Source organism: Micromesistius poutassou (genome assembly GCF_964030765.1).
Source record: "Micromesistius poutassou genome assembly, chromosome: 10".
Classification (NCBI taxonomy): domain Eukaryota; kingdom Metazoa; phylum Chordata; class Actinopteri; order Gadiformes; family Gadidae; genus Micromesistius; species Micromesistius poutassou.
Window position 1 is genome coordinate 5,298,772 of NC_140280.1, and position 21,403 is coordinate 5,320,174.

At 51.8% G+C, this 21,403-nt stretch overlaps 2 protein-coding genes across 2 annotated transcripts; both read right to left on the reverse strand.

Moving 5' to 3' along the window:
- Window positions 1–911: 911 nt before the first annotated feature.
- Window positions 912–9,628, reverse strand: tm7sf2 (transmembrane 7 superfamily member 2). Its single transcript, XM_084473765.1, has 11 exons — window positions 9,553–9,628; window positions 8,914–8,996; window positions 7,177–7,373; window positions 6,624–6,678; window positions 5,449–5,643; window positions 4,818–4,921; window positions 3,839–3,958; window positions 3,560–3,728; window positions 2,624–2,704; window positions 2,419–2,541; window positions 912–1,291 (listed from the first exon to the last, which is right to left on the reverse strand). The coding sequence occupies exons 2-11, from the start codon at window positions 8,984–8,986 to the stop codon at window positions 1,131–1,133; spliced, it is 1,278 nt and encodes a 425-aa protein (XP_084329891.1). The 5' UTR covers window positions 8,987–8,996; window positions 9,553–9,628; the 3' UTR covers window positions 912–1,130.
- A 1,348-nt stretch (window positions 9,629–10,976) lies between these two features.
- Window positions 10,977–20,282, reverse strand: vps51 (VPS51 subunit of GARP complex). Its single transcript, XM_084473762.1, has 11 exons — window positions 19,764–20,282; window positions 18,661–18,790; window positions 16,442–16,588; window positions 15,607–15,826; window positions 14,100–14,967; window positions 13,751–13,966; window positions 13,492–13,575; window positions 12,756–12,890; window positions 12,295–12,416; window positions 11,881–11,968; window positions 10,977–11,305 (listed from the first exon to the last, which is right to left on the reverse strand). The coding sequence occupies exons 1-11, from the start codon at window positions 19,935–19,937 to the stop codon at window positions 11,045–11,047; spliced, it is 2,445 nt and encodes an 814-aa protein (XP_084329888.1). The 5' UTR covers window positions 19,938–20,282; the 3' UTR covers window positions 10,977–11,044.
- Between the last annotated feature and the right edge of the window lie 1,121 nt (window positions 20,283–21,403).

A 21,403-nucleotide genomic window follows, 5' to 3' on the forward strand; every position in this document is an offset into this window, starting at 1 on the left:
CCTCCACCACCTCCTCCGCCTCCTCCTCCCCCTCAGATAATTGTCTAAACCCCCTCCCCCCCCCTTCCTCCTACATCTGTGCTCTCTGTAAAAAGGCATTACCATGGAAACTGGCTACAACCGCTAGGTGTAAAGGCATTACGATTGGCATACACAATTGGCAGGGGAGCACACACACGTATGCAAGTGGGAGCGCGCACACACTCACTCACACACACACACACACACGCACGCACACACACACCAAGTGGCGGCATACACAAACACGCAGACCCGAGCGCGCCGACATATGCACGCCCACACGCGCAGACACAGCAGAGACATTTTACCCTTTCATTGTTACACAACGTACTCCCAGAATGCATCTCTCCACGCCGTCTGAGAGATCCCCTATATGCTGCGGTCACAGTACGTCTGAACGCCTCCTCCTACACCAGCACCACCCACTGTGGTGTCATCAGGGTGGTGAGGGGTGGTGTCACCAGGGTGGTGTCATCGGGGTGGTGTCATCGGGTGGTGTCATCAGGGTGGTGTCACCAGGGTGGCGTCATCAGGGTACTCTGTGATTTCGGTTCGGTGGGTTCTAAAGTCCTGCTTGTTAATGGACCGGCGTTTCCCGGTTCTGTAAACTCTTCCCAAATGATCTGGATGACTGAGTGGTGTAGTGCACCTACGTGCGTAGGTGTGTGTGCGTGTGTGTGAAATTGTTCTGCAAACGTTAGAGTTATTAATAATAACACACGTGATGAGCCTATTCCAAAGGTATGGTGAATGTTTTGTGAGTAGTTATCATTTTGATAGATTTCTCACATTTGTTTTTCATCAAACGCGACCATATCAAGAACATTACAATAAGTAGTAAGGAACTTAATAACTTCAAATAAAGCTGCGTGATCGGTATGGTATTGTAATTGATTTAAAATGTATTTATTAAAAATGTGGAATGGATTCACAAGGACCCTGTTGTCCAACTCACTCACACACACACACACACACACACACACACACACACACACACACACACACACACACACACACACACACACACACACACACACACACACACACACACACACACACACACAGTGTCTGATTGGTCCATGTGGGCGGGGCTCTGCTCCTATCGGCCCTCAGTAGAGGTAGGGGAAGATGCGGTAGGGGACCCTCTGGCAGTAGGCGTCCCAGGCCAGCCCGTACTTCGCTCTGCACTGCCGCTCGTCGCGAGCCTCCCGGTGCACCAGCAGAACTGTGAAGTACCCCACGTAGAAGTAGGGCAGGAGGTGGGAGAACCCTGCAGAACCACAGAACACAACATGAGGAGAACCCTGCAGAACCACAGAACACAACATGAGGAGAACCCTGCAGAACCACAGAACCACGACATGAGGAGAACCCTGCAGAACCACAACATGAGGAGAACCCTGCAGAACCAGAGAATACAACATGATGAACACCACGTAGAACCACAACATGATACCTTCATGTTGAGTATACCACCAGAGGAGGTATACCCTCAGAGGTATACCTCCAGTGTATCAGTTGTTATAACATAACGTTTAGGACTGGGTTATGGCAATTTTAGATTGACAAAGTATTATGAGACTAACTAAAATAATTGAGAGATGAAGAGTAAGGATGGAAGCTTGTTCCTCCCCTGGTCTGTGAGGACTACACGCCTTAGCGTGTTCAGACCAGCATCTCATTCTGCTGTGTGGATTACAATCATTTAGTACGTGTTTACGTACTGTACATGTCATATATATGTATATGTAATGTAATATATGTGATGTATATGTAATGTTATGTAATATATATTGCATAACATTACTACATCACATATATGTAATGTATATGTAATGTTAATCTGAAGTATATGTAATGTATATGTAATGTAATGTAATTGATATGTATTGTTTATTGTATGGATATTGTATGGATGTTAGTTGTATTGAGACGAGGTCTCCATTCTGCCCTTATCAACAGAGCCTCTTAATGGATGCTTCTCCTCCTCTGGTCTCTGCAGGCGGCTCTCTGTCCAGTTGCTCTTTAGAAGGCGGCCGTGGAGCACTCCATGATCCGTCTGGATCTATTTTACTCGTTAGACACTTTGGCTAAAGCGTCTGCTAAATGATTAACTGCCTTTAAATGAATACATAATGGCAGTGAGTTGTGGATGCAAAATATCAACCCTTGGATCTCCAGCGTCGATGGCCGACACATCGACCCTCTGTCCCTCGTCTGTCCTTCATCTTTCTACAGTACACTGCCTGACCTCCGCAATCCAAACCCCGCCCACCCTGCTCCGTCCTCCTCTCCATCGTCCAACGGACGCTCCCCTCCCGCCCGCTGCATTCCTGCATTCCATCCACTGTTGCCATGCCGACCACCGTCCTAGCGACCGTTGTCATGGCGACGTACCGCAGGGCAGGGACCACGCCAGCGCCATCAGCAGGTCCCCCAGGTAGTTGGGGTGTCGCACCAGACCCCACCAGCCCGACACCAGCAGCCGCTTGCCCGTCGCCGTGGCGATGGTCTCCAGGCCTACAGAGGAGACAGCGGGGGAGGATTCAGCCTCGCTTCATCGTCATCGTCCAGACCTCAGACCTGAGGAGGAGGTACTCACCGGACACGCTGGGGTGCTTGGGGTCGCGCCGGAACGCGTTCTTCTGAGAGTTGGACTTCCTGAAGATGTAATATCCAATACCTGAGGACGCAGGGAGATGTATTAATAATAATACTTACACTGAAATCAGTCCTGAGCACCAAAGCTGAGCTCGATGCTCGTGACCCTGCTTAACTGGTAAGAGCAAGGCATTAATACTGCGGGGTTATGGGTTAGATACCCTGTCTAACCCCTAATAAGAATAAGAACCAGACACAGAAAACCCAGAGAACCCCTGGGGCCTCAGGGGCCCGTCCTGGGACCGACCCCTATCAGAGGACCTCCTGGGGTCATCTCTCAGGAACCTGGACCCCAGCAGACTCCTGGGACTAAAGCTAACCCTAACCCTAACCCTAGAAACAAACCGTAACCCTAAATCCTAAAACAAAAACCCAAAAGGGAACCCTAAACCCTTCAGCGTTCGCTGTTAGCCAATGACAGATCCCCGTCTCCAGTGACATGATGAGTCGGTACTAAAAAGGCGACCGGGCATTCTCTGCTGCTGGCCCTAATTGATGGAATCCCTTCCACCAGATATTAAGTCCTCTACCACCCTAGGCATTTTCCAGTCTAATTTAAAAACCAACCTTTTCTCTCTTGCTTTTAACAACCCTTAACACCCCCCCTCCTTTCCCCATTGCTCCTATTTTTATCTCTGTTTGAATTCTTACTACTTTTATTTCGTTTACTGTATGCTCTTGCTCTTCTCTATTTTGCCATGTAAAGCGCTTTGGGTCAACTCCTCGTTGTATTTAAATGTGCTATATAAATAAAAGTGACTTGACTTGACTAACATGAAGCCCAAGCTCTGTGTGCCGTCAGACGTCAGAGCAGGACTCTAGCGGGCTGCGTGAGGCTAGCCGTTGAGCGGGACTCTAGCGGGGTGCGTGAGGCTACCGTTGAGCAGGACGATGGCGGCGGCGGCGGCGGCGCCCAGCTCCACGGGGTGGACCACCAGGAAGGAGGCCTGGAGGCTGTAGGTGAAGGGCACCCAGGCCAGGTCCCCGAACACCAGCATGAAGCCGAAGCCGTCGTGCACGATGTCCATGGTGGTGAGCACCGCCTCCTGGGAGAGAGCAGCAGCGTCAGGACGGACAGTCGGTTAATAGGGCAGGTGAAAGTGGGGGCGGGAGGTGGTGGTGGGGGGGGGGGGGGTGTGAGGGGGCGGGGACTGACCTCATTCCAGAGAGCGTCCGCTACGTAGAGCAGCTGGAAGCCGTTGACCAGCAGCATGGCCAGAGAGGCTCCGTCCCTCAGCTCCACCTCCTTCATCAGCATGCCCAGGTTCACCACCACCTGACAGACAGGGGGACACGCAGCGGGACAGGCAGACACACAGACAGACAGGTGGTCAGAGAGACGGACAGACAGAGGAACAGACAGACAGCCAGAGGAACAGAGGGGCAGACAGACTGACAGACAGACATGTGATGTGAGCGACAGCTGACTGATGGAACACAATGGAGGCCTGAAGACTGGGGGGGAGGAAGGGGGAGAACGGGGGAGTAGTCCTGGAGGAGGAAGGGGGAGAGCGGGGGAGTAGTCCTGGAGGAGGAAGGGGGAGAGCGGGGGAGTAGTGGAGAACGGGGGGAGGAAGGGGAGGACGCTAATGAGGAACAATCTGGCCTAATTAAAGAAAACCGCCTGAACATTTGTGGGTTTCTTTTTGCATTGTCAAGCAATAACACAATTGCGTGGTGAATTATGATATACATATATGATATACACAAGGATTACCACAGATCTAGGAGGGCTTTTAATGTGTAGTATTTCCAATGGTCACTCCCTTTTGCAGGACTCAAGAGATTTGTGTATGGGCCGCAGAAGGGGTTGTACTTTAGTTCCTGTTGTCCGTAAGGTCCAGCCGTATTACTAATAAGATTTGACATGCTCATCACATCCAAACTATCTATGGCCCATTCTCCACCTCATCCAGTCGTTCTGCACTGGCTTCTGTTAGCTGCTAAACAGCGCCCCCCGCTGGTATGAAATAGAACAACAGCACAAGTTTATTCTACATCTGACATGTGTTCTTCCTGATGAAAATGTCACTAGTCTTTGTTGTAAAACGTGTTGTCAAATGGTTCAACATATCCATTTCTTATCCAGCTGAAGTGCTTTCGGTTCGGGTTGAGGTCATTTCCTGTGAACTCACCCAGCCAATCAGACCCGGCCTCAGCTCACAGAAATACTTGAGGTCAAAGTTTCCGATGCGAGGGTTGAGCTCTCTCCCGATGAAGAAGTCGTACAGCGGGTTTCCTACAGACAGCAGAGAGGGGCTCAGGTTAAGGGTTGTCAGGGTTACGTTAAGGGTTGTTAGGGTAAAGTCAAGGGTTGACATTTGATCTGGATTGCAGGTCTGTTGATACACAAAAACAAGCAATACAAAAATTAATATTTTATAGTTAAAAACGTCAATGTAAGTTAGGATAGGAGCAGGCTTCACTCAATGTGTATTAAGGCAAATAAAAGTGGATTTATGCATAGTGCGGCCTCCCTCCTACTTTACTTGATAGTTAAAAACATGAAATGTAAAAATAAAGAATGTATTGTCTGCTATATCATGTCTCTCTGTTGACTGCAGTAAACATCAGCCCTCAGGACCTTTGAGGGACAGGGATCTCCTTTACGGCATAAGAATCAACTGCAACAATAAGAAAATACTAAATGTAACTAAATAAAAGGTTTCGTTAGGAGCTGGACTGGAGTCCACCCCCACGTCAGCAGGCCTCCTCAGACCTCCTCAGACCTCCTCAGGCCTCTGGCCTGCTCAGCTCGGTACTGACCCGTGTTCCCGCCGGGCGCCAGTGCGTGGGGCGGGGCCCAGAAGGAGCTGATGTAGAGGTAGAAGGACAGGAGGAAGGAGAGCCCCGTGGCGCACACCGCCAGAGGCAGCAGGAGCTCAAACAGGGAGCCCAGGGGGGCGCCCATCCACAGCATCAGCACCAGCAGCCCCACACTGATGACCAGCGCGTGGAAGCCTGGAGGAGGGAGGAGGAGGGAAGGGGAGATGGAGGAGGAGGAGGGAAGGGGACGTGAAGGAGGAGGAGGAGAAGGGGAGATGGAGGAGGGGGTGAGGGGAGATGGAGGAGGAGAAGGAGGGAGGAGGAGGTGAGGGGAGATGGAGGAGGAGGTGAGGGGAGATGGAGGAGGTGAGGGGAGATGGAGGAGGAGGAGGTGAGGGGAGATGTAGGAGGAGGAGGTGAGGGGAGATGGAGGAGGAGGAGAAGGTGAGGGGAGATGGAGGAGGAGGAGGAAGTGAGGGGAGATGGAGGAGGTGCGAGGAGATGGAGGAGGAGGAGGGAAGGGAAGGAGGAGGAGACAGAAGAAGAGAAAGAAGAAGAAGACGATGAGTGTTGTTTCGTGCAGAAGGTTACAAAGGTAATCCAGTGATATCTGGACAAAGATACCCGGCCTTCTACTGAAGGGAGGCTTTGGCTTTCTATAGGACACAAAGTACAAAAGTGACAAAACAGCTGGGTATAAAATGTGGTTCTATTGTGTGAAATCTCACATTTATAATCTCACGTTTTTGTGACAATTATTCCCCCGTCCTTCACATTACAAAGTTTACCAGAGAACAGAGAATCCATGAACGGTTAATTATAAAACCTTCTGGGTGAGGCAAAAACAGCCCGGAAACGCAGTGCTCTTCAAAAACAGGGACGTAAAACCCTCGCACAACACTCACCACACAACACTAAACACCACCACTAAACACCAACTCGAACACAAACCACTTAACACACACACAAAACGACTAAACACTAACTCAAACACAAACCACTTAACACTAACGCACACACAAACCACTAAACACTATTGCAAACACAAACACTTAACACTAAGGCAAACACAAACACTAACGCACACACAACCCACTAAACACTAACACACACAAAAAACACTAAACACTAACGCACACACAAAGCCCACAAGAACACCTGATCACACCACGTACCGTTGATGGGGTATTGGAGCCGAGTTCCGTTCTTCAGCACCAGCCCCTCAGACACCTGCACACAAACATCCAACAGTCAACCAACAGTCAGCCAACAGTCAGCCATCCTCCTCATGGGGAACATGGAGGAACAAGAACAAGGTTCTCTGATTAAGATTATCCTCTTGAATGAGGGGAGAGGCACAACTGCTGAGACTCTTCTCATGGACGGCGGTCTGAAGAACCTTCTACAATGTGGATTTGTTAGCTGCTTTATGCTTTATGTATGCAGCTTTAATGTAAAATGCATCATCGTGGTGGCTCTGCTCTGACCCTGTGGGTCAGACCCTGTGGGTGTCTGTCTGACCCTGTGGGACAGACAGATACACAGACAGAGGGACAGACAGACAGACAGAGAGAGAGAGACAGACAGACAGAGAGAGAGACAGAGGGACAGACAGACAGACAACAAGAACACACAGACAGACAGACAGACAGACAGACAACAAGAACAGACAGACAGACAGACAGACAGAGGGGCAGACAGACAACAAGAACAGCCAGCCAGACAGACCTTGCCCAGGGGCAGCAGGTAGAGGAAGGCGTGGAGGCTGAACCAGCCCAGCAGCAGGACGGGGGCCAGGGGGTCCCAGAGCGCGGCGGCGGGGGGGAGCCGGGGGGGCCACTGCAGCACGCTGCCGCCCGGGGACCGGCTGACGCTGAGCAGGAACAGGACCAGCAGGGGCAGGAGGACCGGGATACAGCTGGCCCCTAGGAGATGGGAACCATGGTTACTGTGGACCAATGAGAGGACAGGGATACAGCTGGGCCCTAGGAGACGGGAACCATGGTTACTGTGGACCAATGAGAGGACAGGGATACAGCTGGCCCCTAGGAGACGGGAACCAATGAGAGGACAGGGATACAGCTGGCCCCTAGGAGACGGGAACCAATGAGAGGACAGGGATACAGCTGGCCCCTAGGAGACGGGAACCATGGTTACTGTGGACCAATGAGAGGACAGGGATACAGCTGGCCCCTAGGAGACGGGAACCATGGTTACTGTGGACCAATGAGAGGACAGGGATACAGCTGGCCCCTAGGAGACGGGAACCATGGTTACTGTGGACCAATGAGAGGACAGGGATACAGCTGGCCCCTAGGAGACGGGAACCATGGTTACTGTGGACCAATGAGAGGACAGGGATACAGCTGGCCCCTAGGAGACAGTAACCATGGTTACTGGTCTTAACAGACCAGTGGACCAGTGAACTGGACTAACAGACACAAGGGAATCAGCCTGCTGCCAGCGGCCACAGGTTAGGTGCCTTAGTGCCTTGCTCAAAGAACCCTCAACTCTTCACAGCCAGGAGGAGCCAAGCTGACCAAACTAGCAACCTGCTGTTGCCAGGCAACCAACTCAGTGAGAATCCCACGCTCCATTTGGGGCCCGGTGTGTTGGGACTGTTCCATTATTCATGGAACAACAACAGCGAACAGAGCTGCTAATTCAGAAACACAACAGTCACGGCTCATCTGTTCCGTTTTGTTCCTGAGTTAGGTCTGATGGGACACAGCTCTGTTGCTCCTGTCTGATGTCTACATCAGTGAGTAAGTACCGCACTGTTGGTGCTGTCTGAGGCCTACATCGGTGAGTACCGCTCTGTTGGTGCTGTCTGAGGCCTACATCGGTGAGTTGGTGCTGTCTGAGGCCTACATCGGTGAGTACCGCTCTGTTGGTGCTGTCTGAGGCCTACATCGGTGTGTACCGCTCTGTTGGTGCTGTCTGAGGCCTACATCGGTGAGTAACGCTCTGTTGGTGCTGTCTGAGGCCTACATCGGTGAGTACCGCTCTGTTGGTGCTGTCTGAGGCCTACATCGGTGAGTACCGCTCTGTTGGTGCTGTCTGAGGCCTACATCGGTGAGTACCGCTCTGTTGGTGCTGTCTGAGGCCTACATCGGTGAGTACCGCTCTGTTGGTGCTCCAGGGACCGTCTGCGGTCCGGCGGTCAGATCAGGACTTCTGGGGAGAGCAGAGCCTGGAACCAACAACTGAGAGTGACCCTACGCCAGCTTTCTAACTTCTTACAGAGATATTCCACTGAAGAGAAACTTATCCATGTGAACAACTTGGAAAACATACGGAATCCCCTCAGTGAACAGAATCAAACACATCCTTTTGAGACGTCATCGGACACTAATGCGCCTGGGTGTAATTGCGCCTGGTTTCCCACAGGGGGCGCACGGTCCCGTTTTAAGACGAGCGCCCAGACTTTGAGATCAGTGACGTAGTGGGGGGATGCTGACTTACCGAGGGTTCCTCCGAACTCCCGCTCGGTGGTCTGAGAAGACCTCCGCTTGGTCGACTGTCTGCCCTGCTTCATGTTCAACGTCCTGGAAATGAATGAATGAATGAATGAATGAATGAATGAATGAATGAATGTTTTGTGTTAGGCCTACTACAAAAAGTGTTAGGCTACTACAAAGAATATCGTTACAATAACCATGATAGTATAATCACTTAACAGGCTCAACTCAAGCAAGGCTTATATAAAATATAATACTGGCATTGTAGAAGCGCAATGTTAATAGTGTTAATAGTGACCTAACCTATAAAGAAATTAGAACTTTAGGCGTCAGGTGTGGAGCACTGCGCAGGCGCACTGCTCCCAGCACCAGTTGTACTGATGCAGCAGAAGGCTGCTTCACCCCCTGGTCCCACCTGGTCCCACCTGGTCCGACATGACTCTGGACCATCTCAAATGACTTCAGCAGAGGAAGTATCTTCTAGATCACAGCTCTACCTCCTAACAGCTATGTTCAAACCCACATCATTCATGACGGCGATATTCCCGTCCCATGACATCGCTTTTATCCTATATGTGTATATGTATATATATATATATTAACCATCATATGAAGGCGTTAAGACGTGAGGGTGAAGTCTTACCGGTACAGCGTGCAGGTAAACACATTAGGAGCTGCGGTGGATGAATGTCTGATGTTTTGCTGAGCATCGAGAACACGCCCCTAGAACATGTCCTCTTCGCGTGAAGTCTCACAGAGCCAATCGAAAGCCTCCATAGCCATCTGAAGAGGGAGGAGCTTGGTGTCATCGACCAATCACACGCCTCGTGGAGATGGGGAGGAGCCGGCGGTTGGGAAACACCCAGAAAGTGGAATGAGTGAACTTTGAGAAGTGAGTGATGTTATAAACTCAACTAGACGTGGCTTTGTGGATGAATGAGAAAAAAATCTTTATCCAGATTAGAATTATACACTGATTTTATCTTTCAAAGAAATATACTATTTCATATAAAAAGAATCAAGCCCCACCGTTAGCCTTTATGAGAAATGTACAGCAAAGCAGAACATCTGATAACAATCCAGATCCATTCTGACAGAAAGCTGAAAGTCCACTGCTCCATTATTTTGTTTTGCTCGATTTTTCAATTCTGTTTATGGAGAAATAGACAAATAAATAACGATCAAAAACAAATTCTAACCCATGTCTCTTATCTCTTAAGCTCTTATATGGAGTTTTATTTCTCATTATGTTAATATTGTCATCATAGAACGCACAGAAACAACAGGTCACGTCTGAGGGCGTCTTCCTTTTAACTCCAGAATCACCAGCCAGTGGCGGCTCCAGATCATTTGGATTGGGGGCCAGACGGGGGCCCCTAGGACTACATTACACCCTATTGTTCTCCCTCGACATTTAAGTTCACTATTGTTCAGTTACATTTTCCTTATAGATAAACGCGTTACAAAGCGTTTCAGAGAATATGCAGTCCAGCACCTCCTTGTGGCCACGGTGTTCTGAGCAGGCTGGGGTTGTGATTTTAAAGAACAGGTGGATTAAAACAGAGACAACAATGTTTATATGTTTGTCATAGCTTAGATTTTAATTTTACACTTAATTACGCACTTTCAACAATCAACTTTCCCGTTAGCATCAGAGGACGCGTCTCGGTTCGTCCAGAGGATAATAAAGTCATGTGGGTCACATCAGTCACAAACGATAATCATATGTGTAATGTATATAGTGTTGAATCAATCTGATTAGTTCCCCTTGGTAAAGCAGCGTTGTCATGGCGATATCTGTTATGGGTCCAGAATCAGCCTTTTTTATCTAGATAATGTAAGATGTTAATCATTTGGTGATTCAGTGATTCATGTAGACAGCACCCTCTCACCCCTCACCCTCAGTCATCTCACCCCTCATCACCTCACCCCTCTTGTCATTACTTCACCCCCCCTTCCCTCCTCACACCCCCTCCCTACTCATCCCCACCTCACTCCTCGCCCAGGACCCCTCACACCGCCTTACCCCTCAGAGACCCCTCATCCCTGTGACCGTTCCCCTCACCCCCGCCTCCCCCCTTTGTCCCCTCACCCCTGCCTCGCCCCTCTGACCCCTCACCCCCCCGCCTCAGCCCTCACCCCCGTTCGCAGATGACCTCGATGACGCTCTGCTCCATGGGGGCGGGGTCCAGGCAGCGGTGGGCGGTGCTGCCCACGATCTCGTCCAGCAGGAAGTGGGCGAGGTTCTCGTCGGAGACAAAGCGCCACAGGTACATCTGCAGGTAGTGGCAGTCCACCTGGATCTGCTGCAGGCCGAAGCGCCCGAAGGTCCGCAGCCGCACGCACTCCAGGAACGTCTTCAGACTGATCTTTATGATGCCCGTCATCACAGACACCTGGGGGGAGGGAGGAGAGGCGGGGGGAGGAGGGGAGGAAAGAGGAAAGGAGAGGAGAGGAGGGGAGGACAGGAGAGGGGGGGAGGAGGGGGTTAGGAGGAGAAGAGGGGGAGAGGGAGAGGAGGGGAGGAGGGGAGGAGAGAGGAAAGGAGAGGAGAGGAGGGGAGGACAGGAGAGGGGGGGGAGGAGGGGGTTAGGAGGAGAAGAGGGGGAGAGGGAGAGGAGAGGAGGAGAGAAGAGAAGAGAAGAGAGGAAAAGAGATGATGAGAGGAGGGAGAGGTTAGCACGTTGGAGATGTTTCCTTCTTTCCCTGTAGGAGGGTAGACATGTCCTCTCCCCTCCTCCTCTTTAAACTAATATTATGGAAGCAGCGCGAGGAGAGACAGTATAGTGGCAGTGGTAGGGTGCCCCCTAGTGGTAGGGTGGCAGGGTGCCCCTAGTGGTAGGGTGATAGTGTCCGGGTGCCCCCTAGTGGTAGGGTGATAGTGGTAGGGTGCCCCCTAGTAATAGGGTGATAGCGGTAGGGTTAGGGTAGCGGTAGGGGTAGGGTGCCGCCTAGGGGTAGGGTGCCTCACCTTGTTGAACTCCACGGAGCTGAAGATGTCGATCCTCTCGGAGAACAGCTTGTGGATGTTGCTCAGCAGGTTGGTGTCCATCGGAGCGCTGAGGACCAATCAGAGAGCAGACCTTTAGCCCCACCCCTCCACAGAAGGCCTCTCATTGGACTAGGGTTAGAGCTGCTGTAGGTGAGCTACTAGGATTGGAGTTTCATTTGTTAGAATCAAATACCAACAACATGAGCAGGGGGTACATTAACCCCAGCTGTGCTTTAGCTGCAGACGGCTGGCCTGACGCGGTGGTGCATCAGAACTGGGACCACAGACCAGCTCCCAGTAGAACGGCCTGAAGCCCCCCTGACCCTCCCACCTGTGTACCCAGGCCGGGCCCGTTGTGACTGATGTGAGGGCCAGACTAATAAAGTTGAGTACCTGGGGGTGTAGCTGGCGGCGTAGCGCGGCTGCGGGCGTGAGCTGCTGTACACTGAGAAGGTCCTCTTGCTGGAGTCGCTGCTGTGGGCCTTCCTCACCCCCTCCTCGTACAGCAGACCCACCTGCCAATCAGAGGAGGCGTTACAGAGGGGAAGTCATTGAACAGTGCTTCTCGTTGGTGGATTCGCTTTAACAGCACTCCCATGGTTCATTGTCCCGCCCCCACTCGTTCAAATATAAAGAAATAGTCTGAAATACATTACAAATGCTTAGGGAGTTTAGGTTTTTGTAACAGATTAAATACTGCAAAGATAGCAGTGTGCTTTTAATTTGAAAGCCAACTTAAAATTACACACTTTTCTGGACCAGATTGAAGCATTAAAATCAAATTCCCTCAACCCGCCCCCACCCCATCCTCACTGGCTGAGCCTAGAATCCAGAGCTGTGATTGGTGGAGGTACCTGCACGTCGATGGAGGTGGTGTCCTCCACCACCCGCTTCATCACAGCGCGCACGTTGCGCGGCTCGATGGTGTTCACCCAATCACGCGTCTCCACGCTCTTCCTCAGCATCTGGGAGATGATCAAACCCTGGACCTGGATCAGGATAGGGATCAGAGTCAGGATCAGTATGAAAATCAAGATCAAGATCAGAAATATGGTCAGAATGAGAATTAAGATCAGAAATAGGATCAGGATCAGAGTCAGGATCCGGATTAAGATCAGGATCAGGATTGTACAGATTTAATGGGGAAGTCTGATCACCAACCGAAACGTGCACTTTGTTGTGATTGCACTGTGATTGCAGAAAGACTGAATCTGAAGTCATTGCTTTGGATAAAAGCGTTCATGATAAACTGAACTCAGATGTATTGTTAATGTCTGTCCTCACCAACACTAGGGGTTCTGGTTCTAAGTGGAGCAGGTCTCTGTGAGGACCAGGTCCTACCTGGACCTAGAGGTTCTGTTTCTGAGGACCAGGTCCTACATTGACGTAGTGGTTCTGTGAGGACAGGGTCCTACCTCGACCTAGTGGTTCTGTGAGGACAGGGTCCTACCTCGACCTAGTGGTTCTGTGAGGACAGGGTCCTACCTCGACCTAGTGGTTCTGTGAGGACAGGGTCCTACCTTAACCTAGAGGTTCTGTGAGGACCAGGTTCTACCTTGACGTAGTGGTTCTGTGAGGACAGGGTCCTACCTTGACGTAGTGGTTGAGCAGCTTCTGAGCAGCCTCCCTGGCCTCGGCACAGAGGACGGTGACCGGGGTGACCGGGCTGTGGTGCTGAGGAGGAGATGGGTCAAAGGTCAGGGTTAGACTCACAGGTCAGGGTTAGTCTATAGTAGTAGTCTAGTCTATAGTAGTCTAGTCTATAGTCATCTAGTCTATAGTAGTGTAGTCTACAGTCGAAAGTCTATCGCTGATTAAAGTGTGTATCAGCAGACGCTGTGCGCTCCACCTGAACGAGGAACTGCTCGTCGGTGAGGGTGAGGATGTAGGAGATGGTGGAGGTCTCGTAGTCCAGGCAGAGGCGGGACAGCAGCAGCAGGAGGGCGGGGGGCGTGGAGCCGCCCTTGTCCCCAGAGCTCTCGCAGAACTGCCGCGAGGACTGGCAGATGAACTGGATGAAGCTCACCACCAGGTTCTCCCTCACCCCCTGGCTGCAGAACTCTCCCTGGGGAGCAGAGAACCAGAGGAGCCGTCAAAAGAGCACACACCTGGTAGGACCATGCATCCATTCTGGAGACTAAAAAACAACCTAAGAACAACGCCCCCCCCCCCCCCCCCCATGCAGCCGGGACCCCCACCTTGAAGTAGGGCTTGTTGGAGAAGGTGATGTCCTTGGCGGTGAACAGGTGCACCGAGGCCAGAACCGACTTGATCTGGTTGAGGATGGAGGCGGACAGCGAGGCCAGCAGGTCGGGCAGCCCCCCGCCGGGGACCAGCCCCCCGGGCCCGCCCGCCACCGAGAGCCGCGGGGCCGCCAGCGCCTGCCGCACGTCCGTCAGGGTGTCCAGGTAGAAGCTCTTCAGCGCCTCCAGGTAGCGCTGCACGCGCTCCGTGGCGGCCCGGACCACGATCTGCGTGCCGCGCGCCGGGACGGTGGAGCCCGGCAGCAGCTTGGACACGGCCTGCAGCCGGCGGTGGAAGCGGTCGAGCGCCCGCACCAGCAGGGAGTTGTCGCCCACGCCGCGCTCCTCCTGGATGCGGCGCTCCACGATGGAGAAGTAGCGGCCGGCCAGCTCGTCCACGAAGCCCTGCAGCTTGGCGCTGGCCATCTGGGGGACGTCCCCGGAGGCGCCGGCCGGGGCGTGGGTCACGAACAGCTCCTGGTACGACGTCACCACCAGGCACAGGCTGCTCACAAACTCGTTGCAGCCGCGGTCCATGAACTCCAGGATGTCCGTCTTGGCGGCGCCGGGGGAGGGGGCAGTGGGGGAGGGGGTCGTGGGGGAGGGGGCCGTGGGGGAGGGGGCCTTGGGGGAGGCGGCGGCGGCGGCGGCGGAGGGCGACGGAGGCGGCGGGGGGATCTCCGCCTCCAGGCCGGTGAGGTCCAGGTGGAGCCGCGCCCCGGCGTGGTTCAGGAACTTGTCGCAGAGCTCCTCCGCCGGCTCGTCCAGCTGCAGGAGGAGCTCCACACACTCAGACAAGTCCTTGGCACTGGAGCCCCCGTCCCTGGGAGGGGGGGGGGGGGGGGGGAGAGGGAGGAGGAGAGAGGAGAAAGGGGTGGAGAGGGGGGCAGAGAGGGGGGGAGAGAGGGGCGGAGAGAGGGGAGGAGAGAGGGAGAGGAGATAGGGGGAGAGAGGGGGGTGGAGAAAGGGAGTGAGGAGAGAGGGGAGGAGAGGGGTGGAGAGAGGGGGAGAGAGGGAGAGGAGAGGGGAGGAGGGGTGGGCAGAAGATCAGGGTTAGTGATTGATCCTGGGAACATTAATTCTTTGTGATTCTCCACATTGAAAAAAGGCTTAATTGGAATGCAAAAAATGAATAACAGCCCGTAAGGTATAGATCTTTATAATCCTCTCTGGATGTAAATAAAGTACAACCTGTTGGATACATCTACCAGGGGATAATGAACATGAAGCCTAGTCTTTACACTCCATCATGGAAGGCTGGGACCTCCGGTATATTTCTAATAGTCGCTCCCTCTCCCAAACTGAACTGAAGTCCATATGTACTGCTTTGAGCATGCTTCTACCCAGGCCACTGGACCGCCCTGAACCTCCTGAACCGCTGCCTCAGCCCCTGGGCCAGGCAGCCTCCTGACCCACCTGAACCGCTGCCTCAGCCCCTGGGCCAGGCAGCCTCCTGACCCACCTGAACCGCTGCCTCAGCCCCTGGGCCAGGCGCTCCATGATGAGGTGGCAGTCGTCCTGGATGCCCCTGAAGGAGGGCAGGTGGCTGTACTGCTGCAGCACACAGCGGGCGCGGCCGTGGGCGCTGACTGCCTGCCCGTACGCCTGCAGCTCCACACACTTGTTGAGCCGCGCAGGGAGCTCGAACAGGAACTGCAGCTTCCTCAGCAGGGTGTGGACCCCTGGGGGGGGGGGGGGGGGGGAGACAATCATTAGACACAGCAGAGAGTGGACCCCTGAGGAGAGACAACCTTTAGACACAACAGAGAGTGGACCCCTGGGGGGGGGGGAGAACCATTAGACACAGCAGAGAGTGGACCCCTGGAGGGGGAGAGAACCATTAGACACAGCAGAGAGTGGACCCCTGGGGGTCAGGGGACAGAGGACAGTGTGGACCCCTGGGGGGGACAGAGGGACAGAGGGGCCACTCACTACCTGCTCCAGTGCTCATCAGAACCGGTCTTCTAGAACCAGGGCCTTAGGGACCGCAGGGTTTATGTCGTATGCGACGTGACTTTGACGTCACATCTGAGTTATGATGACGAGGGAACTCTGTAGATCCCGTCGATGCAGAACAACATCGCTGTCAGCAGCTTATTGAATATCGTTATAAATACAGCTCATGAATATCGGCAATGTGGACGATAGAATGTTTCTCCATTAATATCGTCTGAGGACGCAGCAGCCGCCCGGCCGCTATAATGACCCCCCAGAGCGGTTTATAGCCTCTGGGTGTTCTCATCCTATTGCTATGACCCCAGGGTGCCCCGTCCCCCCCGCCGTGGAGCCCGGCCCACCGGAGAGCTTGGTGATCTGGGTGTGCTGGTCCTGCAGCGTCCCACTGATGGAGGCGCTGAACTCGGTGATGGCGGCCATGTTGGTGGTCAGGCAGTCCATCTCGTCCTCCATCTTCTTGAAGTCGTTCTTCATCTTCCTGATGGTGTCTAAGAGAAGGAACCAACCATATGTCTGTCATTATTCGAGGAGGTGATGAGTTTCTGGGGAGACAGTTTTATCCAAAGTGACCTGCAGTGAACCAGAGGTCTGATGAGCACGTAGGGGTGGGGGGGGCTCTTACAGTGAGCCTGCTGACATGAGGGTTCACCCTGGCCACAGCCCCCCCCCCTGCCCGGGTTTGTCAGTGAGACCCCCCCCTCCACACCCCTCTTATGCCCTTATTGTATGTTGTACGTCCTGGCACTTAAAAATAGTACTTAGCATTAGTGATCGACCGATATATATATATATCAAGCAGATATTTGAGTTTTCTTAAAGGTCCCATGGCATGAAAATTTCACTTTATGAGGTTTTCTAATATTAAGTTGAGTTCCCCTAGCCTCCTTATGGTCCCCCAGTAGCTAAAAATTGCATTAGGTGTAAACCGAGAAGTAGCTATCTTACTCCGTCTTTGATTTGGGTTCCGGTCAAATATGACATCATACGGGATCATGTTACCTCCCCTTTCTCTGCTTGGCCTGCCCAGAGAATTTGGCCCGCCAATGAGACAATAAGACAATGAGGACCGTGCAAGCACCACATGTGTGTGTGTGAATACACACACTGTAACGCAAGTGTTCTTTGTTATTTGGATAACCGTTCTGCTGTTAACACGCAACACAATAACGCAAGCTTGCATAAAGCTCCCATTTGGTGAAAAGACAAGACTGCGTCGGGTTGGTTGAGAAGGAATTGGGAACTGCGAAATGGAGGAGAAGGGGATTGTTGCCCGCGATTGTCTGCGTCGGGTTGGTTGAGAAGGAATTGGGAACCGTGACATGGAGGTGAAAAGGATTGTTGCCCAGGATTGTCCGTAGGAGCCGGGCAGCCCCGGGAGCGGCCAGCGGCCAGCGGGGCTCTGACGGACCGCTGCCACTGCAGCGGGGCTGGGTGGGTAGCCCCGGGGGCGGCCAGCTTTCGGCAGGCAGCCCTGGGGGCAGCCAGTGGCCAGCGGGGCTCAGATGGACCGCTGCCACGGCAGCGGAACTGGGCGGGTAGCCCCGCGGACGGCCTGGGCAACAATCCTTTTCTCCTCCATGTAGCAGTTCCCAATTCCAACCAACCTGACGCAGACAACACCGGGCAACAATCGCGGGCAACAATCCCCTTCTCCTCCATTTCGCGGTTCAGTCTGTACTTAATATTGACGTGGAAGTGGAAGAACCAGAGGCGTCTGAGAACCCGACGCAGTCGTTTGAGATTCATAATATCATCCGGAGCCGCAAACAGCTTTTGACCATGATAATATATATTATATTATATAGATATCTAAATATAATATGATATTATTTAGATATAGAGCTCCAGGACTCCCGCCAGAGCACCCGGAGTGTTCAGTGTTCCACTGTAAACACTAGCGCATGGTACCGTGGCCGCAAGCTGCTCAGGGCCACACCGCCACCCTTCACCTTGACCCGCCTCTAAAAACGGCACGTTTGTGGAGAGCTCATTGTGGGACTGGCTCGTAGTGGCTGTAACTCTGCACCAAGGCTGAATTTCTTGAACGTCTTCAAGTACTGTATTAGGGGCCCACTAATACCTATATTAAAGCATCCATAAAATAGCATGCCATGGGATCTTTAAGTGTATCTGCATCGGCCAATGCGAGGCTGCTGCGTTCGCCGATAGTTTTTTCCCGGCATACTTGTTACAATTGTTATTTTTATCATGTAAATTGAGGGAGCAAAAGTAGTATCGGCTCCAAATATCGGCTCAAGAAAATCGGCAGCCGTATGGGTCAGCGGCTAAGGCTGATGAAAAAAAATCTGTATTGGCCCTAAAAAATCCATATCGGTCAACCCCTACTTAGCATTGTGTAGCATCTTATCCTAGCTATCTCTGTTGTATACGGGGAATGGGTTAACCTAGAGATTGTTAGTGTTTGGCTCTATGAACATCCTTACTGCACCGACAGAGATATATTGATGTTTCTCTTTCTTCTGACAAGTGTACTTATTGGTAGTCGCTTTGGATAAAAGCGCCTGCTATACGCCCTAAAGGTAAATGTAAACCAGCTGACCTGTGGCCGAGATGAACTTGTTGTAGTTCTCGTAGACCAGCGTCTGCATGTCGCTGTCCAGCGAGCGGATCTGCTTCACCATGCAGCCTTCCTGGTCCATCAGCTCCCCCAGAGAACACTCCCGCCTGAGCTGGAACCATCACACACGTATCACTACACATGGTCCATCCCCCAGGGAACACTTAGCTGGAACCACCACTCACACACACACACTCTAACCATAACCCTATCCACGAGGAACACTCCGCCGGAGCTGGAACCATCACACACACACACACACGTATCACCACACTCTCCCTCCACCGACAGGTGCAGGGCGGGGTCAGGACGTCATCAGGTTAGTCTGTGCTCAATGGGTATCGAACCCAGTTCCTTTGGGCTGGGAGTCGACCATCCTAAACGACCGTCAGACCGTCTGTACTCATGAAGTGTGATACAAATAAATAAAATAAAATAAATAAACAGACAAACCAGAGCAGGTCGGACGGATGATTCACAATGTAACAAACCCAGACCATATCTTCACTGGACAAACTAAAGGCATTCAGTCCATTCGTATGACAGTAATAATGTTAGAGAGACGTATCACAAGGTGTCGGTGATCAGTTACTGAACATGGATTAAGTTCAGGCTGAGGGGCGTTCTCCGTAATAAGAACTTGGCTGTCCAGAGCATCTCCATGACCCAGAGGCTCTGTTAACATAGATAACCCTGACCTGGTGAAGGCTCTGTTACCTCATTGAGGTTAACCCTGATCTGGTGAAGGCTCTATTTACCTTATTGAGGTTAACCCTGATCCGGTGAAGGCTCTATTTACCTTATTGAGGTTAACCCTGATCTGGTGAAGGCTCTGTTACCTTATTGAGGTTAACCCTGATCTGGTGAAGGCTCTATTTACCTTATTGAGGTTAACCCTGATCCGGTGAAGGCTCTATTTACCTTATTGAGGTTAACCCTGATCCGGTGAAGGCTCTATTTACCTTATTGAGGTTAACCCTGATCCGGTGAAGGCTCTATTTACCTTATTGAGGTTAACCCTGATCTGGTGAAGGCTCTATTTACCTTATTGAGGTTAACCCTGATCTGGTGAAGGCTCTATTTACCTTATTGAGGTAGACGTCGGGGTCGAAGTGCGGCCCGTTGATGTCGCAGGGGTCCGGGTCCCCGGGCTGGTCGGCCTTTCCCTCCTCGTTCAGCCCGTAGTACATCTTCAGCATCCCGTGGACCCGACGCTTCCGCGAAGCACCCCCCTCTGTGGTCTCCACCTCCACGTCCATCCTGCAGCTCCTCGGGTCGGCTCGATCACCAGGGGGTCGGACACGGGTCGGCTCAGTCACCAGGGGGTCGGACACGGGTCGGCTCGCTCGCCAGGGGGTCGGACACGGGTCGGCTCAGTCAGCAGGGGGTCGGACACGGGTCAGCTGGGGTCTGCAGGGAAACACAGCTGAGATGAAGCTGGTTCCGACCTGAGATGAAGCTGGTTCAGAGCTGTGATGAAGCTCTGTGTGTCCCCGGGCTGCGGTATCCTAGCTGTTGCATGTGTTCATGTTGATTTTTAAAGTGTTCATGGTCATTTTGTCATAATAATCCTATCATCAGTGTGACGTGTTCATCTTTTCCAACCCTCGGAGTGTATTATAGTTCCGGGTTCTGCGTCAGGTTGCGTGATTGCGTCATTTGCATGTTGTGTGGACAAGTGAGCAGTAGCTCCACAGCACCGACCAGTGGTCCGCACATGCAATAACATGTATGCGAGTCTGCATGCATACGTTCGAGTTTTAATAGAATGCAGCCTCAATATGAGTAACGTAAATTTAAATTGTCATTTTAAATTTACGTCGTTTAAATTGTCATTCTCATTCATATAAATATTAACAAACAAATCACTTTCATAAATAATCCATTCTAATGCATTTTATTTGAGGTCTAAATACCAAGCAGAAGACTTCTCACACACAACCACTAAAGACCGTTCAGAAGTGGAATCTCTTCACTTTAACAGATATGTGTGACACAGGGCAGAGAAGTAAACGTCACTTATATTATATTATGTCAAAAGGTGTCAACCAAGGTGTTAAATAGGCACCGGAAACACACCAACCAGAAGCAGAACACAACATGCAGTTAGAGATGGAAGAGACGCAGAGCTGTTGAAGACAAAGCAGTTCTGACAAATGTACAAACAGAACGGACACACAGCAGGCAGCATCAGCAAGAGTCCAGTGGCGCCATGTGTATGTCCTGATCTTCCATTGCTTCGGTTTACATCAGTTACTAAAAGATCAGTTGTTTGAGTTCTAATCCACTTCTTGAACCTCTGACAGACCAGCTGAAGGCTGAAGGTGTAATAGTGCTACGTCCTCTTGGAGAGCCCTAGTGACACCAGTAGTGTCGGTTCTCCTGTTGATGAAGGCAACAAGGGTCTAGAAGTAAACTATATCAAGAGTAATACATTATAGTTCAAGAATAAGGAGTTCATGTGATCCACTTCATTTCCATTATTGTCACCGTACATTTTGAACATGCTTGGAAAACAATTCAGAATAGAGCACCTTGGATGACTTTACTGATTTAGTTTACTCCACTGGTTTGGGTTGTTCAAATTGAATTGTCTCTACCTGACTTTTAAGACCTATCCTCCCAAAAGGCACTGGGTCCGTCTGGAGTCTAGAGAATAGCTCTAGATCAAATGTGAGCACCGAGAAGTGACATGAGAATGTATGACAATCAGGGTGGAAGATAA

Excerpts from the sequence above, each read along its gene's own strand:
- tm7sf2 (XM_084473765.1), bottom strand. The coding sequence starts at position 8,986 with ATGAAGCAGGGCAGACAGTCGACCAAGCGGAGGTCTTCTCAGACCACC. Across the intron at positions 7,374-8,913 it reads GGAGTTCGGAGGAACCCTCG|GGGCCAGCTGTATCCCGGTC; the intron begins GTAAGTCAGCAT and ends CCCATCTCCTAG. Across the intron at positions 1,292-2,418 it reads GGCGTGGTCCCTGCCCTGCG|GGTTCTCCCACCTCCTGCCC; the intron begins GTACGTCGCCAT and ends GTGGTTCTGCAG.
- vps51 (XM_084473762.1), bottom strand. The coding sequence starts at position 19,937 with ATGGACGTGGAGGTGGAGACCACAGAGGGGGGTGCTTCGCGGAAGCGT. Across the intron at positions 15,827-16,441 it reads CCAGATCACCAAGCTCTCCG|GGGTCCACACCCTGCTGAGG; the intron begins GTGGGCCGGGCT and ends CCCCCCCCCCAG. Across the intron at positions 14,968-15,606 it reads GGGCTGAGGCAGCGGTTCAG|GGACGGGGGCTCCAGTGCCA; the intron begins GTGGGTCAGGAG and ends CCCCCCTCCCAG.